At 44.0% G+C, this 25,751-nt stretch overlaps 1 protein-coding gene across 2 annotated transcripts in view; it reads right to left on the minus strand.

The window, feature by feature from the left end:
- LOC147122282 (ferric reductase 1) overlaps nt 1–25,751 on the minus strand; it is a 48,999-nt gene that overhangs the window by 22,230 nt on the left and 1,018 nt on the right. The window contains exons 2-10 of one of the 2 annotated variants that reach the window (XM_085983246.1): nt 24,487–24,685; nt 23,045–23,199; nt 21,295–21,383; nt 12,186–12,387; nt 10,488–10,679; nt 9,327–9,428; nt 7,642–7,783; nt 3,862–3,975; nt 1,662–1,777 (exon numbers count right to left, since the gene is read on the minus strand). In XM_085983246.1, coding sequence (XP_085839372.1) covers nt 1,662–1,777; nt 3,862–3,975; nt 7,642–7,783; nt 9,327–9,428; nt 10,488–10,679; nt 12,186–12,387; nt 21,295–21,383; nt 23,045–23,199; nt 24,487–24,685 — 1,311 coding nt within the window. The remainder of the gene's footprint in view (nt 1–1,661; nt 1,778–3,861; nt 3,976–7,641; nt 7,784–9,326; nt 9,429–10,487; nt 10,680–12,185; nt 12,388–21,294; nt 21,384–23,044; nt 23,200–24,486; nt 24,686–25,751) is intronic. The other variant, XM_085983247.1, reaches the window with a different exon arrangement.

The raw sequence follows: 25,751 nt of genomic DNA on the forward strand, positions 1-25,751 counted from the left end.
TACCCTATTATTTGCACATTTCTCTGAGATTTGCCTACATATCTGTTCCTCTATCTCCCCCTGACTGTTTGGAGGCCTATAGTACACTCCCAGCAAAGTGCTTGCCCCCTTTTTGTTTTTAAGCTCCACCCATATGGCCTCATTAGAGGAACCTGCTAATATAGCATCCCTCCTTACTGCAGTAATTGACTCCTTAATTAATATTGCGACACCCCCTCCTCTTACCTCCCCCTCTGTCTCGCCTGAAGATTCTGTACCCCGGAATATTGAGCTGCCAGTCTTGCCCCTCCCTCAACCATGTCTCCGTGATAGCAACAATATCATACTCCCATGTGTTTATCAACACCTTCAGTTCATCCACCTTATTTGCAAGACTCCTTGCATAAGGTGGATGAACTCTCCCCATATCCCTCGATCCCTTTAGCCTTAAAAAAATATATCTAACTCCTTCTTGAATATATTTAATGACTTGGCCTCAACTGCCTTCTGTGGTAGAGAATTCCACAGGTTCACCACTCTCTGGGTGAAGAAATTCCTCCTCATCTCTGTCCTAAATGGCTTACCCCTTATCTCTAGACTGGGACCCCTGGTTCTGGACTCCCCCACCATCGGGAACATCTTTCCTGCATCTAGTCTGTCTAGTCCTGTTAGAATTTTGTAAGTTTCAATGAGATCCCCTCTCATTCTTCTAAACTCCAGCGAGTATAAGCCCAATCGACCCAATCTCTCCTCAAACGTCATTCCTGCCATCCCAGGTATGTCTGCTGAATCTTCGCTGCACTCCCTCCATGGCAAGAACATCCTTCCTCAGATAAGGCGACCAAAACTGCACACAATACTCAAGGTGCGGTCTCACCAAGGCCCTGTACAATTGCAGCAAGACATCCTTGTTCCTGTACTCGAACCCTCTCGTTACGAAGGCCAACATACCATTTGCCTTCTTAACCGCCTGCTGCACCTGCATGCTTACCTTCAGCGACTGGTGCACAAGGACACCCAGGTCTCGTTGCACTTCCCCTTTTCCCCAATCTATTGCCGTTCAGATAATCTGCCTTCCTGTTTTTGCCACCAAAGTGGATAACCTTGTATTTATCCACATTATACTACATCTGCCATATCACCCAACCTGTCCAAATCATACTGGAGTTTCTCGATATCCTCCTCACAGCACACACGCCCACCCAGCTTTGTGTCGTCTGCAAACTTGGAGATATTACATCTAGTTCCCTCGTCTAGATCATTAATATATATTGTGAATAGCTGGGGTCCTAGGACCGATCCCTGTGGTACCCCACTAGTCACTGCCTGCCACTCGGAAAAAGACCCGTTTATTCCAACTCTTCAAAAGTCTGACTGTAGAACAAACCATTCTCTACAGATAAACAACTGAAACTATTGCATCCAAGCTGTTCAAGGGGCTCCAAGTGCCAAGATTGTTAGTAATAAAGTAAATGAGAAAATAAGCAAATTAGAAAATATAACAAGTAAAATAGAATAGCTACCTCATTACTTGACCAAATGAATGGCTCCGTGCCCGAGTTCTATCAGAGGATAAGAGTATTTCTAAGGAGTGGGAATGAACTGGAACATGGCCAGGGCTCAATAATGATCCAGTTTAGTTGGCAATTCTGAAAACAAGTAATCAACTTTCTGCAGCTTACCTGAAACCAAATATTCTTGCCCAAAATCTTCTTTGAGTCTCCAATTTTCTTAAAGAATTTAGCAATTATCATGCCAATGCTTCCAGTGGTCATCCAGGCTATTAACATCAGTGAACCTTTAAAATAGAAAAGTGGTAGGGTTTTATATATATTTTTGTATTCCCATCTATTACCAAGACCTCTACAACATTACTGCCCTCTTATTTCTAGATTAGATTTCGCCAATACCCTCCTTGCCAGTCTCCCATCCTCCATAAACTTCAACCTATTCAAAAGCTAGCTGCTTGTATGCTGTCCCACTTGCCTATAAGTCACATCCTCACTGACCCACATCCACACTGACTCCCCATTCCTCAGTGCATTGAATTTAAAGTCCATACCCTTGTCTTTAAATTATTCCACAGCCTTACTCCACTCATATATCTTTGCAACCTCCTCCAGCCTAGTGTCCCTCCTGCACAGTCCCGTGTCCCTCCTGCACAGTCCCCTGATTTTAGCCTTTTGTGCCTGCCTCTCTCCCTTTTGCCACACCATTGGTGAAAAAGTCTTCAGGTGCCTTGACGCCACTCTTAAATCCCTCCATTTCTATCATTATCTGTAAAAAAAAGTCTCAAACTAATCTTTTTGGCTACCTCTCCCAACTTTCCCATCCTGGCTCACTATCTGTTCATTTTAATCTTTTTTTTTGTAAAACACCTTGGGACGTTTTTATGCTAAAAGTCCTTCCTTAGAAATTGTACGAGAAAGCTTGTGTCCTCCCATGACTCCCGAGAGCTATGCTGATGGGAGTATAACTCCTGTTAGCATTACCCAAGTCAGAGTTCAAAAGGTAGGCTAGCTAGAGTAAAGGTAGTCCACCAGTTCTCCTGGTAGGGGATTGAGAGTCAGGCTAATGATGACCTGTCTATGTAAAAATGCCCTTAGTTACGGAAACGACCCAGACACAAGGAGAAGTCGGTTATAGACTTGCAAATATAAATATCAACTGTGGAATATCTGGTTCTGGACAAACAGCAATGGAAGAAATGGGTTGCCTCATGTGCCACTTCAGTCTTATTCCCCATTGTTTTAGCACATGGTCAGATCAAATTAGGAAGCTGTAAAATTGCTTCAGTGCTTTTGGTCTCTGTTTCTCTTCCTTACCAAGAAAAAATAGAAATCTGATTATTCAGTAATGCAGAAGCCTGACTAAATGGCTACATAATACTTGACCATTGATGTATGCTTATGATATAATTTGTAAACTTGGGTACAGAGGATCAGCAGAATAAGTACTGGTTCAACAGGATAGAAGTAAATAAAATTCAAACTTCTCTCCAACTTTCCGCTCCATGTTTTAATGCTCACTCCCCAGGATCTTGATGGAGACAAATACTTATAAGGACTAATGCTGTGATTTTGTACTCCCAGCTGGGTGCCATATGTACAGGGAGCACAAGCCACTGAATTGGGGCTACATTAAAAGCCTCACAATTATAGTCTGATTGGGTGACTCAAATGAATCTTGGCTATTTCCATATTTTATACTCCATTATGAGGCATTCCCTGTGCCACAAACATCACTAGAACATACAAAATCCTGGATCTAGCTTGGAGGATTGTACTGTACATGAAGGTCAATCTAAAGGTCACAACATAAAAGTGCGTTGTGGGAAGGATAAGCCTGAATCTTTCCTTTTTTTTGCAAATCTCAGTTTTTCCATCATCCTATACTCTTCAGACTTTTGAAACCCAAGCTTGAAATCACCTATTCCCTGCTTCACGATTTATCTCATCTCCTTGACTCTTTACAACTGGGGTGGTATCCTGTATGATGGGCTTTGGCCTTGGTTTCCTCAATCGAAAAATTGCCATCACCAGTCACCAAAAGAGAATCATTATTGCTTGCTGCCTGGGCAAAGTGGGGTTGTACATTACAGGTAATATGCCAAACTTGGTAAGGTCTACAGTGTCACACTTGCCTTTCAGTAAAGGTGCCATATGACAGCTCAATAAGCACAAGCAGATACAATTTCAATCCGTGCCACAGAGCTAAGTTGTAAAATATATGTGTCATGTTGAAAAGAATCTGGTGTATGAAATACTTTTAGTAGTAGCTATGATTTGCAGTAAATAGAAGCTAATTTTTGATTCAACATTGATAACTGAATTTACTTAGTTGTAGAAATAACAGTTAGCAACCTGCTTCCACCTTCCTTACCATGAGTCTTGATGAGAATGGATCTGCTGTTGCTCCCGTCTGCTGACTGTGCAACTGAAACATCTACTTTCTGTGTCGAGATGAATGGGGCTTCTTCATGCATCCTTATTTGTCCTGAAATATATGCAATAGGTTTAAATGCATGGTAGGAAGAGACCATTCTTGTTTTTTTTTGTTGTTTTTTTTTTTTATAAAGAGAGCCCCATACAGTGTATTATTTACCAACAACATCCTTTGCAATTGCAATCATGGCATATTATTTCGCTGTCATTTGACATGGTCGACCATTCCATCTTCCCCAGCCCACCTCCTCGTGTCACCTTTACTTGGTTCCACTCCTTTCTATTCTAACATAAACAGGACATCTCTAGCAATGGTTTGACCTCCTGCCCCTTCTTAGTCACCTCAAAAGTGCTCAAAAGTTTCCATCCTTGGGCTCCTCATCCTCATCATCTATTGGCACGGGGCAAGTTTCCACATGAATGATGATAACAATGAACTCTACTTCTCCAATACTGCCATCATGGGTGTTGTCAAGTAACTTGCCCAACATCAAGCTATGGATGAGCCACAACTTTCTCCAATTGACTATTGTCAAGACTAAATTCTTCCAGATCGGCACCCACCAAAAATCTTCATAGCCTTGCTCCTGACTCCATGGTCTTCCCCAAGTGCTTTCTCAGAAAGTACACAACTTCAGTATCTCATTTGACCTGGAGCGGAGCTTCAACTATATTCTATCCATCACCAAGACTGCTTACTTCCACCCGTGTAGCATTGCCAGCCTTTACCTTATACTCCAGCTACTGAACCTTATCTTTGTCTCCGGACTCGACTTTCTCCAGCACCCACTTCACTGGCTTCCCACACTCCATTCTACACCATCTCCAACTGGTCCAAAGCTCTGCTGCTCAGATCCAGTTCTGCACTATGTTCCTGCCTGCCCATTACCCTAGTCCTCTCCGACCGTCATTATGTCCCGGTCCCTCAACACGTTGAATTCAAAATCCTTGTTTGCATTTACAAATCCCTCCATGGTCTTGCTACACCTAACCTCAGGACCCACCTTCAACTTGTGCTCTTTCATCATAGCTTTCTGTGCACCTCCTCTCTCCGTTTAGGCCCTACTCTCAAACTCTGTCTCTTTGCCTCGTTATTGTTCTCTCGGCCTTTAAAAGACTTTTCAAAATTTACATTTTCCAAGCATGAAAATTTCCTTCACACCTAACCTTTTACAACTCCACTACTACTGTTCAGCATTCATTTCTAACTATGGGGCACCTTGGGATGTTTGAGTTTAAAGAAAGAAAGGCGAAAGGGAAAGGAAAGATTTGCGCATTTATATAGCGCCTTTCATAACCTCAGGACATGCCAAAGTGCTTTACAGCCAATGAAGCGCTTTTTAAATTCGTCTTCTTATCATGTCCACAGACAGTCTATACATAGCCCAGCCAGAACTGGACACATTTTTGCACCTTGTTGTTGAATTCGGCAAGATCTGCAACAGTGCAGGGTTCCTCTAACGATGGGCATTGCAGGAGATGTCGCAACCAGCAATGTGATAATGACCAGATAACCTGTTTTAGTGATGTTGGTTGAGGGATAAATATTGGCCCAGGACACTGCAGATAACTCCCCTGCTCTTCTTCAAAATAATGGAATGGGATCTTTTACATTCACCTGAGAGCACAGACGGGGCCTCAGTTTAATGTCTCGTCTGAAAGATGGCACCTCAGACAGTGCAGCACCCCCGCTGCACTGCACTGGAGTGTCAGCCTAGATTGTGCTCAAGTCTCTGGAGTGGGAATTGAACCCACAACTTCCTGACTTAAAGGCGAGGGTGCTACCAACTGAGCCATGCTATGCTTGTTATATGTTGTACTAGCTGGAGTGCCCGGCGGTGCCGAGGCTTTTGAGGGCATGTGGTTGGAAAGGGGGGAAAAAGAAAGAGAAAGAGAAAAAAGGAAAAAAGAAAAAAGAGAGAGAGAGACGGGGGGGGGGGGGGGGGAAGAGGAGAGACTGGGGGTGGGTGGGTGGGGAGAAAGACAGGGGGGGTGGGGAGAGAGACTGGGGGGGGGTAAAGAGAGACTGGGGGGGGGGGAGAAAGAGAGACTGGGGGGGGGGAAGGAGCGCCTCAGGCCCGGCCGGATGGACCCCTGCCGCTCCGGTGAACCGGAGCCCCCGCGCGCAGCGTATCACCTCAGGCCCGGCCCGAGTGAGCCCTGATGAGCTCCCGCTGTGGGCCTCCGACACTGCTCCACTACTGGATTTATTTCGGTCGATGTTTTTCTGGCTGTTGTATGGTCGCAGTTTTATCAGTTTATCGCCGCGTGGTTGTCTGTGGTTTTTCATGCTCCCGCACTAACGGCTGTTTGAAAGATTAGGCCCCGCCCACACACGCCATGAAACGCCCCCCGTCATGCAGCGCGCTCCTCCCGTAGGATTGGTCAACCTTCATGTCACTCAATGCTAATGAGCGGATTCCCCCGTATGATTGGCCAACCGCTAATGAGCGGACTTTTGAACGTTTTTTGTATACTGTCAGAACAATTTTTGTCTGACCAAAAAGTAAATATGCCTATGACACTCCCCTAATCATAAGCTTTCTTTTGATATAACATGTGTAGGCACGCTTTATAACTTTTGAGTTAAGTCCAGACAGACCGACCAGACCGAACTAAGCCATTTAGGACTGAAATGAGGAGGAATTTCTTCACCCAGAGAGTGGTGAACCTGTGGAATTCTCTGCCCCAGAGAGCTGTGGAGGATGGGTCATTAAATACATTTAAAGTGGAGATAGACAAATTTTTGCAAGATAAGGGAGTGAAGGGTTATGGGGAGCGGGCTGGGAAGTGACTTTGAGCCCAAGATCAGCCATGATCTTATTGAATGGCAGAGCAGGCTCAAGGGGCCAAGTGGCCTATTCCTGCTCCTATTTCTTATGTTATGTAAAATATCATTCACTAGCCCACACTCTGCCCTCCTCACCAAGCTGAACATCCTTCAGTAAAAAAAAATCACAAAAAGCAGAGACCAGTCAACTCGCCACAACACACTAGAACCATGCATAGTATTTTGCTATTGTATACATGCCATGCAGATTAATACTAGATCATAAATACCAATGGACAAATAATATGTTTAAAGTATTTAAAATGGGTTTTCCACACTTACACAACAACAAATGTATATACAGGAAACTTCGCGATATCCGGCACCAACGGGACCGAGCTGGTGCCGTTAGATCAAAACTTCCGGATAGACCAGCGCTAATGTTGAAGGATACGGAGGTTTTCATCTCCATATCTGACAACAAACACTGTTGCTTAGCAACAGCTTGTAAACACTCGGCCCGTACCTTGGAAGCATCTCTGAAGCTGTTGCTAAGCTACAGAGATGCTTTCCGCAGCCTGACTGTTTAAAAAAATGCTAAGGGAAGAAAAAAAACCTAACAAAACGGCTGCTGATTTCTGCCGTTAGATCGAGGTTTCCGGGCATACAACCTCCGGATAAACTAAAGTTTCCTGCAGTGGGTAGAGTATTAGCTGAGATATTAATAGCTTCATTCTACCACCGAGGAAAAGCTCAAAACTACATTATAACTAAAGCTGTGCATGACAAGAAGCTGAGGAGTACTTTTAAGGGAGATGTGATGGGAGCGGTTTTCCACATTAAATCAGTTTCTTATCTCATCCTTATACAGAACACAATGTATTTGGATGCTGCACTGAGCTCAAATGACATGAACAGAATAGTTTCTGATCTCATTGCAGTACTTACCACCGGCAGCAGGCCCATACGCAAAGAATAAGTAGTACATGTTGTTGGCAGCTCTTTGTGCTATCGAAATTGTGTTTCTTGTGACGAATGAACACTGAATGACTCCATTTTTATTAGCAACAGTTACAGCGTCTACTTCACCCTGTGTATGAATAATCATTGGTATCTTACAGGAGACTGAACAAACATCATGTTTCAGGGAGGCTTTTGAAGATGGAGAATCAAAAAGCCCATAGAACCTGCTACAACTATGAAATAACAGACCGCAATAGAGGACACTGAATACAAAAGCACACAATGAATTTATAGAATAAAAACAGAAAATTCTGGAAATACTCAGCAGTCAGGAAGCATCTGTGGAGAGAGAAACAGAGTCCACGTTTCAGGTCTATGACCTTTCATCAGAACTGGACAAAGTTAGAGATGTAACAGATTTTAAGCAAGAGCAGGGGCAGGGAAAGAAGGGAGGGGAGGAAAGAACAAAAAGGGGAAGGGTGGAAGGCAGGAGATTAAATGACAAAAAGGTATGATGTACAAAGCCACATAAATACTGTGGCTACAAGAGCAGGTCAGAGGTTGGGAATTCTGCGGCGAGTGCCTCACCTCCTGACTCCCCAAAGCCTTTCCACCATCTACAAGGCACAATTAAGGAGTGTGATGGAATACTCTCCACTTGCCTGGATGATTGCAGCTCTGACAACACTCAAGAAGCTCGACACCATTCAGGATAAAGCAGCCCGCTTGATTGGCACTCCCTCCACCACCGGCGCACTGTCGCTGCAGTGTGTACCATCTACAAGATGCACTGCAGCAACTCGCCAAGGCTTCTTCTACAGCACCTTCCAAACCCGTGACCTCTACCACTTAGAAGGACAAGGGCAGCAGATGCATGGGAACATCACCACCTACAAGTTCCCCTCCAAGCCATCCTGACATGGACCTGTATCGCCGTTCCTTTACTGTCGCTGGGCCAAAATCCTGGAACTCCCTTCCTAACAGCATTGTGGGTGTACCTACACCATATGGACTGCAGCGGTTCAAGAAGGCAACTCAGCACCATCTTCTCAAGGGCAATTAGGGATGGGCACTAAATGCAGGCCTAGCCAGCCAGCGACGCCCACATCCCATCAATGAATTTTTAAAAATGGTAATGGGACAAGTAAAGAAACAAAAGATGGGACTAGAAGAGGTATAAGTGGGGATGGCAGAATCATCAACAGCTGCCATGTGAAAAAATAGGGGCCGAGGTTATAGTCTGAAATTGTTGAACTCGATGTCAAGTCCAGAAGGCTGTAAAGTGCCTAATCGAAAGACCTCGAGCAGACGTTGAGCTTCGTTGGAACAGCGCAAGAGGCCGAGGACCAAGAGGTCAGAGTGGAAGTGGAGCGGAGAATTAAAAAGTGACAGGCGACCAGAAGTTAGAGGTCACGCTTACGGACTGAATTTATGGGCTGTTTATTAGCATTTGCACTGCATGTTATAGATTAATCCAGGTTTCAGTAGTGCACTAGAGTGCAAGTTTAGAATATGAGCCCAATCCCTGGGATGGGGCTCAAACTCACAGACTTTTAACCTGGAGGAAAAAACACAACAGCTAAACCTATTCAAAGGCTCTATTTTTTTTTATATAGACCACATTGATGCTGTTCAGACGGTCTATTTGTGTACAAGTTGAAGATTGTTACCAGCTGCTCATTGCGAGGTCTCGTTTTTCCTGTGGAATATGCACGTTGAACTTTTATTTTTCCAGAGGTGTCCATACCACAAATGTAGATATCATCATTGCCCTAGGTATAAAATGGAATCATGGTCATCAGCAGGATACCTCACACAAAAAACTCTACGAAATGTGTCAGGTATGGCAACTTAAGTCATTCAAACTGGATTGGCACCCCATCCACTACCTTAAACATTCACGCCCTCCACAACTGGCACACTGTGGGTTCAGTGTGTACCATCTACAAAATGCGCTGCAGCAACTCGCCAAGGCTTCTTTGGCAGCACCTCCCAAACCAGTGACCTCTACCACCTAGAAGGACAAGGGCAGCAGGCACGTGGGAACACCACCACCTGCAAGTTCCCCTCCAAGTCACACACCATCCGGACTTGGAAATATATCGCCGTTCCTTCATCGTCGCTGGGTCAAAATCCTGGAACTTCCTGTCTAACAGCGCTCTGGGAGTACCTTCACCACATGGACTGCAGTGGTTCAAGGCGGCAGCTCACCACCACCTTCTCAAGGGCAACTAGGGATGGGCAATAAATGCTGGCCTTGCCAGCGACACCCACATCCCATGAATTGAATTTTAAAAAATTCAAACACATTATCTTTCTGTTAAATGTATTTGTATCATTGGGAATTTGAAACAGTTTAACACTTAAGTGAATAGCTCAATTCTTTCTGAAACCAGTATATAATATTTTGTAGATGTTAAAAATTAATTTGCAGAATACTTTCAATGTTAAGAAACTTTGTTCCCCTCACCCCCCCAAAGTTAGCTGAAAAGGCAAGGAAAAAATATCCAACTTTGTTGGAGATTACTTGTGCTTTCACTGGTATTTTTCCCTCTACAAGACGACCTGCTATTCTGCCACTTGACTTTTAGCAGAAGGCCACTCGGTTGACCATCAGGTATGGTGCTATCAGCAGGTGTCTTCATTGCAAGTCACACAGATCAACCTTTGCCATTTGGAGCCATCCATGCCAGGTACTTCAGTACCAACTAACTGTTGCAACGAGATCCAGCTCTAACCACCAGCAATAGAGCATTCATTTCAAGCAACGTGGACTACTGCCTAAACTTGCATCTTACACATTATATATATCTTCTTCCAAGTTTCCTTACCATTATTTTGTCATCTGAAAAGCCAAGCGAGATGTAGCCATTCGCCTTTCCACTCATTTCAAATCGCAGACCTTGGTTACTCACTGGGACGGATGACATAAAGAAACAGTTCGGATCCCTGGCTGGATTGCACTGTGCAGGGTTTCTGAAGCAAAATTTTGTGGTCCCACATCCATCACTAGAGAACTGGGTCTGAACAGAAGGTGGTGGTAAATGACAAGGTGCTTACAATATGCTTCATACTTCAATCTCTGTTCCCTGGTTTTATAATAGTTGTTCACAGTGAAGCAATTTTCAATTGTTTATTCATATACATGTGCGCCCCAGGGATCTATTCGGTGACCTCTTATTTTTGTGTCATAGGCACAAGAGAGGGAATATTGAAGTTTATGATATCATCAAAATTAGAGAGCATGGTAATTCTGAGGAAGATTGCTGGACAAAAACAGGTTCACAAAGTGGGAAGATAGGTAGCAGATGAAGTTCCAATGTAGAGAAATCTGAAGTAGTACATTTGCTAAATGACAATATTCGTAATATAGGAGTGGAAGAACAGAGAAATTTAGGCCTATAGAAACACAAAATTTAAAAATGTTGGAATTCAGGTAGAAATGACTATAAAAAGGCAACGAAGATTGTGTGTTTATAGGCTGCAGATAGTGACACCATTATTCCCGGCTAGAATGGAAATGATTGGGCAATTCACCCGACAATCACGCCTGTGTAAGCGAGTGGGATTGATTATATACAAATTTGTATGCAACTATCCTCCACTCACTGCATTTTGCTGGAGAAATCACCCTGATTTTAAATCGGGAGGAGTTGCTGTAGTTTTGGTTATGAGTTCGGTTTGCTGTAGTTTATAAAGACTCTTTTTAAATAGACTCTGTAGACTGTTTGCTGTAGTGCGCTATTTAAATAGACTCTCTTTGCTGTAAAAGAGATTGTTTGCTGCGAGTTCTGCCCACCTTCAACTCATTAATACACACTCTGGTGCCAATATACAGGGCCACTGAATACAAAGGAAAGGAAGTGATGTTGAATTTGTGCAAGACTTTGTTCAGACCATGTTTGGAGTATCATGTGCAATTTTGGACACCCTCTTATAGGAATGGTACAAGATCTATGAAAAGGGAATAGTGAAGATTTGAGGATTTGAATGAAAAGGTTAGAGTTACGAAAAAAGACCATGTCCCCCGCCAACTAGAACAAAGAAGGTTGGAGGAGGAGATCTAATACAGGTTTTCAAATCATTGAAGGTTTTGAGAGGGTACAAATTGATAGATTTTTCTCATTGGTTTGCAAAATCATTAACGGGGCAGGAGGAACGGGTTGTTGGATACTCAGGATTATCATCAGAACAAAAGGAGAAGCTTGAAGACATTTTTTTTTTCCACACAAAGCATTATTAGCATATATGGCTGTTGAGACAGAGGCCATCATTTAGAAGGGATTTGGATTTGAAAAGCAAGTATGTAAAAGCATATGTAGAAAGGGCAGGGAAATAGGATTACAGTCAAGGAACCAACACCAGCAGACACACAGGCCAAATACCTTCCTTTTATGAATCGGGTCTGATAGTTCAAATCGTCTTGTTCTTTCATTGCTGCATGTTTATTAGAATTGTTAAGCCATTTCAGCGGTGATCACTGAGAACAATAAATTACAGTTCAAGTGTATGAAATGATCTTGACTTACTGAATTCACATTTGAATCAGAGTTTGAGGTTACACTGGTCCTCTGATGTGTGGTAGGAGACACACTGGTGACAGAACTTTGGATGGTCACAGATTTGGTGCTCTGATGTGGTGTGGTAGGAAACACACTGGTGACAGATCTTTGGATGGTCTCAGATTTGACCAGAGTCCAAAACATTTGCATTGTCTTCACAACAGTAGCTCTAAAAAAGAAAGATGCCAAGTATAATTAAATTGATATAACTTTTTAAACAGATACAAAGTTATAAGCTGCCAATTTAAAGGAATACTCCAGCATTAGACTTCATAAATGGTCTTATCATTGGAGTTACCTTTTTAAAAATAACAGCCAATTATTTTTATTTATTTATTTAGTTTATTTCGTTTATTTCATTTATTTATTTATTTAAAAGGACTATGGCTGGGCTCCTGTTGAGTTGCCATTTTTAATTTCAGAGGCTAGATTACCCAGCCTAGTACACTATACTGCAGACAGATCAGCCTTCAGACCGTGTACAATAGTGTTTCCAACCCTCCCAACTTGGGCGGGAGTATATCGGAATGGGTGATGGGTCTCCCAAATACTACTGCTGGCGACTGGGGCGAAACAGTTCCTGTACGCACACACGCGGTACCAATCTTCCCTATAAGCTGCTTTTCAATACAAAAAGCTCGCTTGCACGGTAAGAGTGCTTTGTGCATTGAGTGCTGCTGGAGTTTTGGTAAGTGGGAGAAAAATCATTGAAGTGTATTTTGTGAATTTTAGTGTGTTAAGGCGGCAATTATTTGAAGTAAGTTAAATTTTTTAAGGGTATATTAAACTATTGGGCAGTTTAAACCGGAAGTAGAATCCGGGTATAAAAGGGGAGGGGCTAGTGCTGTGCACGGACTGCTTTGTGCATGGAGTGCTGCTGGAGTTTTGGTAAGTGGGAGAGTTCGGGCAAGTGGGAGGTGAGGGTGTGTTTTTTGCTCTGTTTTTCCCCCCACTCCCAGGCTTAGACAGCACTGCGGAGGTGGAGCAGCGAGACGAGTCAACCAAACAGGCCCCACAGACAGTATTCAAGGAGGAAGTTGGTGATCAGCTGGTTGGTTGGCTTTCTTCCTTCTCTTCTCTTTTATACCTTTAAGTTGGTAAGTCCTATTGAATAGTGGTGTGATATTATCATCTATATCCGGGCAGGGTCTTCATAACTAATAAGAAATTTAATTAATTATATAGAATGGAGGTGATGTGTTACTGTTGCGAGATGTGGGAGCCAGTGGACCCCATTGAGGCTCACGGTGATTACATCTGCGACAAGTGTTTGCTGCTAGAGGAACTCAAGTTCCATGTTATGGAGCTTGAGACCGAGCTTCAGACACTGCGACACATCAGGGAGGGGGAGAAGTTCCTGGACTCCATGTTTCAGGAGATGGTCACACCTATGAAGTTAATTACTGCAGATGTAGTCCGTGGTCAGGGACAGGACGGTGTGACTACGAGTGAGGAAGGTACAGGGATCCAGGATGTAGTGTTGAAGGAGACGCAGCCCTTGCTCTTGTCCAGCAGGATCGAGGTTCTTACTCCCTGTGAGGGCGGGAGCAGGGACTGCAGGGAGGATGAGCAACCTGGCCACAGCACCGTGGTACAGGGGGCCATTCAAGTGGCGGGAGTAAAAAGAAATGTTGTCGTGGTAGGGGATAGTATCATTAGGGGGATAGATAGGGTTCTCTGCAGTCAAGAGCGGGAGTCCCGAAGGCTGTGTTGCCTGCCCGGTGCCAGGGTTAAGGACATCTCTTTTGGGCTGGAAAGAAACTTGGAGGGGGAGGATCCAGTTGTCGTGGTCCATGTTGGTACAAACGACGTAGATAGGACAAGGAAGAAGGTTCTGTTAAAGGAGTATGAGCAGCTAGGGGTCAAATTAAAAAACAGAACTTCAAGGGTAATAATCTCTGGGTTATTACCTGAGCCACGAGTGAATTTGGCTAGGATAAATAAAATTAAAGAGCTAAATGCGTGGCTCAAAGACTGGTGTGGGAGAAATGGGTTTTGCTTCTTGGGACACTGGCACCAGTACTGGGACAGGAGGGAGCTGTTCCGTTGGGACAGACTCCACTTGGCCAGTGCTGGGACTAGAGTCCTGGCGAATCATATAACTAGGGCTGTAGAGAGGGCTTTAAACTAATTAGTGGGGGGGGGTTTCTAGAGAGCAAATAATAGAAATGACAACAGGGAAGGTCATAGACTTAGGTAGCAGTGGGGGAATTAAAAAACAGAACGTGTCAGGAAGGGACAGAAGGTATGAAGTAAAAAGTAAAGTACTAAAAAGGGAAAAAACTGGAACTAAGTGTTACAAAACATATTTGAAAGTTCTTTATCTGAATGCACGTAGCATTCGTAACAAAATGAATGAGTTAACGGCACAAATAACGACATATGGGTATGATCTTGTGGCCATTACAGAAACATGGCTGCAGGGTGACCATGACTGGGAATTAAACATACCAGGTTATTTAACAATCAAGAAGGACAGGCAGGAAGGGAGAGGAGGTGGGGTGGCTATGTTAATAAAGGAAGGAATCACTATAATACAGAGAAATGATATTGGGTCAAAGGAGCAGGATAGTGAAACAGTTTGGGTGGAGATAAGGAATAATAAGGGGAAAAAAACACTAGTGGGTGTAGTCTATAGGCCTCCGAACAGTTGCAACTCTGTTGGACGGAGTATTAAATCAGGAAATAGTTGAGGCTTGTAATAAGGGAACAGCTATAATTATGGGGGATTTTAATTATCATATTAACTGGACAAATCAAATTGGGCAGAGCAGCCTTGAGGATGAGTTCATTGAGTGTATTAGGGATGGGTTTCTTGAGCAGTATGTAACTGAACCGACCAGGGGGCAAGCAACCTTAGATTTGGTCCTGTGTAATGAGACAGGATTAATTAAAAATGTCCTAGTAAAGGATCCCCTTGGAATGAGTGACCATAACATGGTTGAATTCCATATTCAATTAGAGGGTGAGAAGGTTGGATCTCAAACAAGCGTGCTGAGCTTGAATAAAGGAGACTATGAAGGTATGAGAGCGGAATTGATTAGAGTAGACTGGGAAAATAGATTAAAGGGTAAGACAGTACATGATCAGTGGTGTACATTTAAGGAGTTATTTTACAACATCCAAAAAAAATATATTCCACTGAGGAAAAAAGGGTGTAAAAGAAAAGATAGCCATCCGTGGCTAAGTAAAGTAATTAAGGATAGTATCCGACTAAAAACCAAGGGCATATAAAGGTAGCCAAATCTAGTGGGAGGATGGAAGATTGGGAAGTCTTTAAAAGACAGCAAAAAATAACTAAAAGATTGATTAAGAAAAGGAAGATAGATTATGAAAGTAAATTAGCAAAAAATATAAAGACAGCAAAAGTTTCTATAGTTATATAAAAAGAAAAAGGGTAGCTAAAGTAAATGTTGGTCCCTTAGAGGATGAGACCGGGAAATTAATGGTGGGAAACATGGAGATGGCAAAAACACTGAACAATTATTTTGTATCAGTCTTTACAGTGGAGGACACTAAGAATATCCCAACACTGGACAAACAGGGGGCTCTAGGGGGGGGGGGGGGGGGGGGGGGGGAGGAACTAAATACGATTAAAATCACTAAGGAAGTGGTACTTGGTAAAATAATGGGACTCAAGGCGGATAAATCCCCTGGGCCTGATGGCTTGCATCCTAGGGTCTTGAGGGAAGTAGCGATAGGGATTGTGGATGCATTGGTAATAATTTTCCAAAACTCACTGGACTCAGCAAAGGTCCCAGCAGATTGGAAAACTGCTAATGTAACACCCTTATTTAAAAAGGGTAGTAGGCAGAAGGCTGGAAACTATAGACCTGTTAGCCTAACATCTGTGGTTGGTAAAATGTTAGAGTCCATTATTAAGGAGACAGTAACGGGACATTTGGATAAACATAATTTAATAGGACAAACTCAGCATGGTTTCATGAAGGGGAAGTCATGTTTGACAAATTTGCTTGAGTTTTTTGAGGATGTAACATACAGGGTGGATAAAGGGGAACCAGTGGACGTAGTGTATTTAGACTTCCAAAAGGCATTTGACAAGGTGCCACACAAAAGATTATTGCTCAAGATAAAAAAATCACGGGATTGGGGGTAATATTCTGGCGTGGGTGGAGGATTGGCTCTCTAACAGGAAGCAGAGAGTTGGGATAAATGGTTCGTTCTCAGATTGGCAACCAGTAACTAGTGGTGTTCCGCAGGGGTCAGTGCTGGGTCCCCAACTCTTTACAATCTATATTAACGATTTGGAGGAGGGGACCGAGTGTAACATATCAAAGTTTGCAGATGATACAAAGATGGGACGGAAAGTAGTGAGTGAGGAGGACATAAAAAACCTGCAAAGGGACATAGACAGGCTAAGTAAGTGGGCAGAGATTTGGCAGATGGAATACAATACTGGAAAGTGTGAGGTTATGCACTTTGGCAGGAAAAATCATAGAGCAAGTTATTATCTTAATGGCAAGAAACTGGAAAGTACTGAAGTACAAAGGGATCTGGGGGTCCTGGTGCACGAAACTCAAAAAGTTAGTATGCAGGTGCAGCAAGTGATCAAGAAGGCCAATGGAATGTTGGCTTTTATTGTTAGGGGGATAGAATATAAAAACAGGGAGGTATTGCTGCAGTTGTACAAGGTATTGGTGAGACCGCACCTGGAATACTGCATACAGTTTTGGTGTCCATACTCAAGACATACTTGCTCTCGAGTCAGTACAAAGAAGGTTCACTCGGTTAATCCCGGGGATGAGGGGATGGACATATGAGGAGAGGTTGAGTAGATTGGGACTCTACTCATTGGAGTTCAGAAGAGTGAGAGGCGATCTTATTGAAACATATAAGATTGTGAAGGGGCTTGATCGGGTGGATGCGGTGAGGATGTTCCCAATGAAGGGTGAAACTAGAACTAGGGGGTATAATCTTAGAATAAGGGGCTGCTCTTTCAAAACTGAGATGAGGAGAAACTTCTTCACTCAGAGGGTGGTAGGTTTGTGGAATTTGCTGCCCCAGAAAGCTATGGAAGCTACATCATTAAATAAATTTAAAACAGAAATAGATAGTTTCCTAGAAGTAAAGGGAATTAAGGGTTACGGGGAGCTGGCAGGAAATTGGACATGAGTCTAGGTTCGGAATGGTCATGGCCCTGTGGGTAGTGGAGTGGGCCCAGGGGCCGTGTAGCCTGGTTCTGCTCCTACTGTGTTCTAATTCTGTGTTAGATTTCAGGAGATGGTTTTATTCCTGTTCCTGGCTGGGGTGGAGATCGCCTTTACAGCAGGGAAGTACTGTAGAAAATATAGGGACAGAGTGATCTCCTGGAAGAATTTCGATCGCCTAGATGGGTCGGAGAGGAATTTCCCAGATTTTTCTCTCCCAAATTGGCCATTGGGTCTTTATCTGGTTTTTCGCCTCTCCCGGGAGATCACATGGGTTCGGGTGGATGCAGTGTGATAGAAGATTTGAGGTTAGGATCAGATCAGCCATGATCTTATTGAATGGTGGAGCAGGCTCGAGGGGCCGATTGGCCTACTCCTGCTCCTATTTCTTATGTTCTTATTTTGAATGGTCTGCTGGACCCCCAGCTATTTGGAAACACACCACTTCATTACTGCTTGTGAGGATAGCGCATTAAGGCCTGGGGAGGAAGAGAAATTCAAATGGGAGCGCAAGCGAACAAACAATGGAGGGAGAGAGAGAGAGAGAAAAAAAGAAGAGAGAGAGAGAGAGAGAGAGAGAGAGAGAGAGAGAAAAAGAAAGAAAGAGAGAGAGAGAGAAAAAGGAGAGAGGGAGAGAGAGAGAGAGAGAGAGAGAGAGAGAGAGATCATGACAGCCTGTGATGCGCACAGTTGTATATTGTCTTTTATTATGGGATTCAGTTTATTGAATTAGGTTTGGTTTTATTTCTGATTTTTAAACCTTGCTGTGTGTTGTAAAGTCATAAAATTGTATGAAAACTTTAGTTAGTAGTTACTTATGTCAATTATGGCTTTGTTGAATCAGTGGTATTTACTTGGTGTATCTCATTGCGGTCGATATTATAGAAACATCACAGAAGTAGTTATTATTTAAACATTACTTATCCATTATTCATATCACTAGAAAACAAAGTCATTTTATTTGGAATAAAAACAGAAAATGCTGGAGATACTCAGCAGGTCAGGCAGCATCTGTGAAGAGAGAAACCTGCCGCTCTGACCTTCCCCTCTCTGATCCCGAACATTCAGTCTTTAGCAAAGGCCTGAGCTTCATCCCCTTACACCCCCAATTCAATGAATTTTGAGCTCGGCATGATGCGGAGCTCCTTTTCTGCCACCTTTGTCTCCGTGCCCACTTCTTTGGCCAGGAGTCTTCCCCCCGCACAGCTGACCTTTTCTCCTGCTTTCAGAATTCTCGTTCTACCTGGACCCCTCCCTCTGGCCTCTTAACCTCTCTAGATCTTTTCATTGCAAACTGCCAGCGTGACAGCAGCCTTCTCCATTTCTCTGCTCCTCTCACTCACTCCGACCTACCTCCCTCCGAACTTGCAGCACTTCATTCTCTCAGACCCAACCCCAACATTGTCATTAAACCTGCTGATAAGGGTGGTGCTGTTGTTGTTTGGCAAACCGACCTCTACCGAGCGGAAGCTGAACATCAACTCTCCGACACCTCCTCCTACCTGGACCATGATCGCACTACCAACATCAAGCCACCATTTCCAAGATTGTCACTGACCTCATCTCCTCTGGAGATCTTCCCCCCCCACGGCCTTCAACCTCAGTTCCCCAACCCCGCTTCTACCTTCTTCGTAAGATCCACAAACAGGACTGCCCTGGTAGACCCATCGTTTCAGCCTGTTCTTGTCCCATGGAACTTATCTTCTCCTATTTCGACTCTTTTTCTCCTTGTCCAGTCTCTTCCCACCTACATCCGCAACTCTTCCGATGCCCTCCGCCACTTTAACAGTTTCCAGTTCCTAGGCCCTAACTGCCTCTTTTTCACCATGGACATACAATCCCTCTACACTTCCATCTCCCACCAGGATGGCCTGAGGGCGCTCCGCTTCTTCCTTGAACAGAGGCCCAACCAGTCCCCATCCACCACCACCCTCCTCCGCCTGGCTGAACTTGTTCTCACATTGAACAACTTCTCCTTTGACTCCACTCACTTCCTCCAAATCAAAGGTGTTACTATGGGAACCTGCATGGGTCCTAGCTATGCCTGCCTTTTCGTGGGATATGTGGAACATTCTTTGTTCCAGTCCTACTCAGGACCCCTCCCTCACCTCTTTTTCCGGTACATTGATGACTATCGGTGCCATTTCCTGCTCTCGCCTTGAACTAGAAAATTTCATTCACTTTGCTTCCAATTTCCACCCTTCCCTCACCTGGTCCATCTCCGACTCTTCCCTTCCCTTCCTTGACTTCTCCGTCTCCATCTCTGGGGATAGGTTATTGACTCTCAGCTACCTGGACTACACTTCCTCCCACCCCACCTCCTGTAAGGACTCTATTCCATTCTCCATCTCCGCCGCATCTGCTCTGACGATGCCACTTTCCATACCAGTGCTTCCGACATGTCTTCCTTTTTCTTCAACCGAGGATTCCCCTCTACTGTGGTTGACATGGCCCTCGACCGTGTCTGTTCTATCTCCCACACTTCTTCCCTCACCCTTGCCCCTCCCTCCTGGAACCACGATAGGGTTCCCCTTGTCCTCACCTTTCACCCCACCAGCCTCCACATTCAATGGATCATCCTCCGCCATTTCCGCCACCTCCAGCATGATCCCACCACCAAACACATCTTCCCCTCACCTCCCCTTTCAGCATTCCAAAGGGGATCACTCACTCTGCGACACCCTGGTCCACTCCTCATCACCCCCAACACCCCTTCCCCTTCGCCTGGCAGCTTCCCGTGCAAGCGCAGGAGATGAAACACATGCCCTTATACCTCCCCCTTTCCCACTGTCCAGGGCCCCAAACACCCCTTCCAGGTGAAACAGCGATTTACTTGTACTTCTTGCAATCTAGTATACTGTATTCGCTGCTCACGATGCGGTCTCCTCTACATTGGGGAGACCAAACGCAGATTGGGTGACCACTTTGCGGAACACCTCCGTTCAGTCCGTAAGGGTGACCCCGAGCTTCCGGTCGCCTGTCACTTTAATTCTCCGCTCCATTCCCACTCAGACCTCACCGTCCTCGGCCTCTTGCATTGTTCCATGGAAGCTCAGCGTAAGCTCGAGGAACAGCACCTCATCTTTCAATTAGGCACTTTACAGCCTTCTGGACTCAGCATAGAGTTCAACAATTTCAGATCATAACCTCGGCCCTCATCATATATTTTTTTCCACCCCTTTTTTTTTTTCTCTCCCACATGGTAGCTGTCTTTCATTCTGCCAGCGCAATTTACACTTCATCTAGAGCCATCTTTTGTTTCTTAACCTGTCCCATTACCATCTCCTTTTGCCTTGAATATCTCTCGATGTCTCGTAACCTCTCCTGCCTTCCATCCTATCACAGACCTTCCCTTTTGTTCTTTCATCCCCTCCCCCATTTCCCAGCCCCTACACTTGCTTAAAAATCTGTTCCATTTCCTGCTTTTTACCAGTTCTGACAAAAGGTCATCGACCTGAAACGTTAACTCTGTTTCTCTCTTCACAGATGCTGCCTGACCTGCTGAGTATCTCCAGCATTTTCTGTTTTTATTTCAGAATTCCAGCATCTGCAGTATTTTCTTTTTGTATTAGTGTCATTTTATTTGGGGCTTGGCGATACGGAGACACTCAACTAAGGTAAATGCAATAACATATGTGATTAAGCATCACTTGAGCAGTATCACATTATGGAATGCCACGTGATCAAATCTCCAGGAATACATCAAACCAGAGTTGGCAACCCTAGTGCAAAAATTGGCTGGCTGAATGCTACATCGATGTGGTCCGATTGTGATCCAGGCTCTTCCTCAAATCCTCATATACGAGTCTGTCATCTGGCGACAGAGACCAGCAGGACATTAATTCAGGGAAGAACAGGAAAAATTCAGGGGTGGGAGAAACTGCTGTCCTTGTGATATATATAAATACCTGAATTCAATGTTGTCTGTATCCGGTGCAGTCCAAGTGACAACAATCTCGGTTTTTAAATTTCCTGAGGTATGACTTACAGCAGAGTTCTGTGGAGAAAGGATTAATGCATGAACCCATTAATGCCAACCAAAAGACAAAAGATATAAGCCAAGATCTTCAGTCATCACTTATGCCTTTAGGTGATTAAAAAATCATTAATTACTGCAGCATTCAAAATTGCATTTTTAAAATGAATCTCAATTAAAAAAAAAATCCATTCCAGTAATTTTGCCAAAATTGAAAACATGTAGTAAAAGGACACACTCGCCTCTTATTTAATTTGTATTAAATTCCTCTGTCCATTATTTTAATGCAGGTGCTAAAACAGCAAAGGGGCATCCTACAAACACGATCGGCCCATTTTCCAATTTGAGTGCGGTCAGCTCAGGCCTCTTTCAGTGCTCTTCTTGTGCCAGCCATTGAGAGGGGCCAAGAGCTAGTCAGAGTACTTGGCTTTGGATTCTCTCTTCCTCGTGTTGGGGAGGAGCACCCAATTGCTGTTCAGCACTTCCTTGTGATGGCATGGGCCAAGATCAGAAACTGCTGGAGTGGGGAAATCCTGTAGGAAGAGCCTATGTCCTAACCAGCTGAGCAACAGTTCATGGGTACCAAAGTGCTGCACCACCAAACACAGATTTTAGCCCAGAAATTACAGATTGCAATAACAGCAGGTGAATGCATTAAACCTTCATTTAACATTCCTCTGTCCACTGTTTTAACAGAGGCATTGGAGGTACATCACAAGAACTTGTTAAACATAATGGCCCAGAAATTTGGGTCTCCACGGGTGAGTACGCACAGGGTACTCACCCGTAAGCCCAATGGAAGTGCCGGTTTCCTGCATGCACGGGAAACCGGCACTTCCGTTCCCCTGAAAGAAGGGGTTGAAAGGTCGAACGCGTGCGCAGGAGAGGCTGCGCGTGCGCATCGAACTTACGTTTTTTTTCCCCCAGGTTTTCCCGGGAGGGTAAGTCTCCAGAAGTTACACATATAAAAAGCAGTCGCAAGGCCTGCTTTTTACAAGGTAAGTGGTGAATTAATTAAAATTAAAACATTTTTTCCCCACAGGTTTATTATTTTTAAATATTTTAAAGGTACGTTTATTTTTAGCCCCATTAGAAAATAAAATTATTTTTCAAAAATGTAAATTATTGTTTAATAGTTATTTCATGTCATTTATAGTTTATTTTAAAAATGTGATGTTTTTTAAAATTTATTTGAAGATTTAGCGATGTTTTGGGGCTTATAGTATTTATAAGTTTGACAGCCCTTCCTGTCAAACTTATGAATGAAGCATTCCCTGCTCTGATTGGCTCCCCATGGCCCAGGTGATCCCAGGGGACGCATTGAACTAACTGCGCCCCTGGGATACGCAAGCACTGCGCGCCAGCAGTTGGAGGAGGCCCAGGATTGGAATTCCACGGGGGCCCACAGCGCAACGGCTGGCGCGCTAGGTAAGTGCAGGTCAGGGGCTTGCACCCGCGGGATGCCCTCGACCCAAATTTCTGGGCCAATGTCTGCTCTTATCACCGACAGTAACTTATAGCCTTATAACTCAAAGCGTGAAGTTATGCTTTACCTGGGCAATACACGTTCCTGTGCACAGTATTGTATTAGAAATACAATCGGACTGTTATTCACTACTGGTAAACACAGTCCAGAATGTTGCCACCATCCCAATAGGTAGTGATCATTTTGAACAGCTTACCTGATAGGTAGTCCCACCAACATCGCAATTGAGGAGCTGAGCTTCTGAACTTGTACTGAAGGTGCCAAGTGGTATCATGGATGGGGAGGATCCAGCGGCTCGAGCTTCCAGCAAAAACCCTTTGAACTTTTCTCCCGAATTGCTTTTCAGCGTCACTTAAACAAATTATGCAGATTTAAGAAAAAATGTTTTCATTTTAAATAATATGCCTCAAACATTTAGGATAGTTACTAGCTTTCTCCTGAAAAGATATGTACAATGAAACCTGTATCAGACACCTGCAAAAAAAAAGGCACTTATTGAAAGACCCAAATAACTTGCATGTTAAAATATACAAGCACTCTGAAACCACGCACACTTGCAAAATTTACAAACTACGGACAGCTTTCAAAGCATCCAGCCCTTTTACAACTTAAAACACGGGACACAGCCTATTGCGAAGCTGCTGTATCTGGAACTTTAACAGTTGGAATCACTGACGTTTCCCATTGCAGTTTGCACACTTTCTGCCCCCAAATTCTCGTGAGGTCAGTGCGAAGCAGCAGCAGGTTTTGTGAAACACCTTTTGTGGAATGAGGAGTTCTTGACCCAGCTGCATAATGGCAGAGGAACCGCTCTCTCTCTCTCTCTCTCTCTCTCTCTGGGATTGAATGCTTGCACGGCCCTATCCCAGGGATAGAGCGGGTTATTTACCACTATGGATGTTGGGTAAAGAACTCTCCATTCTGCTGGAATTTTTTTTTTTTTTTTTTTTTTTTTTATAAAAACAGTACATACAATGATCATTTTGAAAATAAGGACATCTGCAAAAAAAAGACGGCTAATGCCATTCCCTAAGGCGTCCATAATTTACAGATTTCATTGTACAATCTCAATCAAGGAGACAACAGTCCACACTTACTGAGCATCACAGGTTGGGATGAAACAGAACCACAAATCTGGCTTAAGTTCATTCATCTAAAAACCTGAATTGATGCAACTTTTGTCACTTTGGGCTAGGATCTGCTTTTTTGCTTTTTTGAAACAAAGGCAGCGTTCTGGCAGTAGAGGATTCCTCTGGGCTGTGTACTGCTCTTTGGTTGGTCCCTTTGTAAAGTTTTATCTCTACACGATGAGTTATTGGCTGAAGGGCCAACATCTGCGGCCACAGCCGGAGTGCCAAAGGTGGTTTCCCCACACATTCCCCCAATCCGTGCTCCCATCAAATGAGGCACCATATCGAGTGGAATGTTGCAACCCATCCCTTATAATGGTAGACGAATTGTCACTCTGTTCAGTCACGGAATAGCACTCAGATTAATTGTGCTCCAAAAGACAAAAAAGGTAAGTTTTGTATAATTTATATGAAACAAAAATGTTGCTTTACGGTACAGTATCTGTATTCTTATCAGACGTGCTGTGGAGTTTCAGTAGAAGTTTTAATAGATTCACTAATATGGTACCTTTGATTGTATCCCCTGGGTTAAAGGTGCTGCTATTTGCAGTAATCTGATACGGTGCAGTTGATGTTTGTTCATTGAACTTATGTCTGGCCACCATGTCAACACAGGCACTACTAACTAGTCCACTAGAATATCCCAAAACATACACCGGGACGGTGACAGTAATAAAGACCAGCACTAAACAAGTATGTCCCCTCATCTGCAAAGACAAAACACCAATCAACTTGCACATCTTTCATTTGTTACAGTGATTATATTTTCTCTTATTTGTTCCTTGAAGTTTGCATTCTCCATGCAGCTTTGAAATGCAGTGTACCAGCCCATGGGTTTCAGTGATTTCAGTCATTCTGGGACCATGTGACAGAAAATGTACTTGGGACAAGGCAATCTGACCAATGGAAGTCCTTTCTCCACCCAATTGAAGAAAGCCCATCTCCAGGTACCCAATAAAATAATAAACTATAAAAAAAGGTCTTTGACCCATTTGGAGTGGAAGGCTTTCAGAAGTGGAGTGACTGTTAAGTAGGACAAAATGGCAGCCAATTTACACACAGCAAGATCCCACAAATGGCAACTGGATGAACTACCAGTTAATCTATTTTTGGTGGCATCAGTTGTAGGGCTAGGACACTGGGAGAGCTCCCTGCTGTGCACCATGGAACAGTGTGAAAGTCAGTGGAGGTTGACAAGGCCAAAGGGAATGGGTGTGTGGGACTTTGTACAGGATAAGATATGAGTGGCAGCAATTTGAATGAGTTGGAGATTATACGTAGCATGGCCCTGGAAGGCCAACTGGGAGAGCATGGAGAAATTAAGAAGGTTGCCCAGTATAAAAGGGCTCAAGCGCATAGTCTAGGCGGACACTCCAGTGCAGCACAGAGGGAGCGTGACATTGTTGGAGGCGCCACCCTTTCAAAAGGAGATTTAAACCAAGGGCTTTCCTCCCACAGTCCAAAGATGTGCGGGTTAGGTTGATTGGCTATGATAAATTGACCCTTAGTGTTAGGGGGATTAAATACGTGGGGTTACGGGGATAGGGTGGGATATGTGTTGGTGTAGGGGTTACGGGGATCGGGTGGGATATGTGTCGGTGCAGGCTCGATGGGCCGAAATGGCCTCTATCTGCACTGTGGGGTTTCTGTGATTTCTGTGATCTGCTTGCCTGTTCCAGTGGATGGTAAGGATCCTACTACAGCACGCTTTGACGTGGAACAGGGACTGCTAACTGCATATTGGCCAACATTCCTTCTTGCAAACAATGCCAC

This window comes from Somniosus microcephalus, chromosome 3 (assembly GCF_052327205.1).
Source record: "Somniosus microcephalus isolate GS21.2 chromosome 3, FLI_Smic_1.0, whole genome shotgun sequence".
Taxonomy (NCBI): Eukaryota; Metazoa; Chordata; class Chondrichthyes; order Squaliformes; family Somniosidae; genus Somniosus; species Somniosus microcephalus.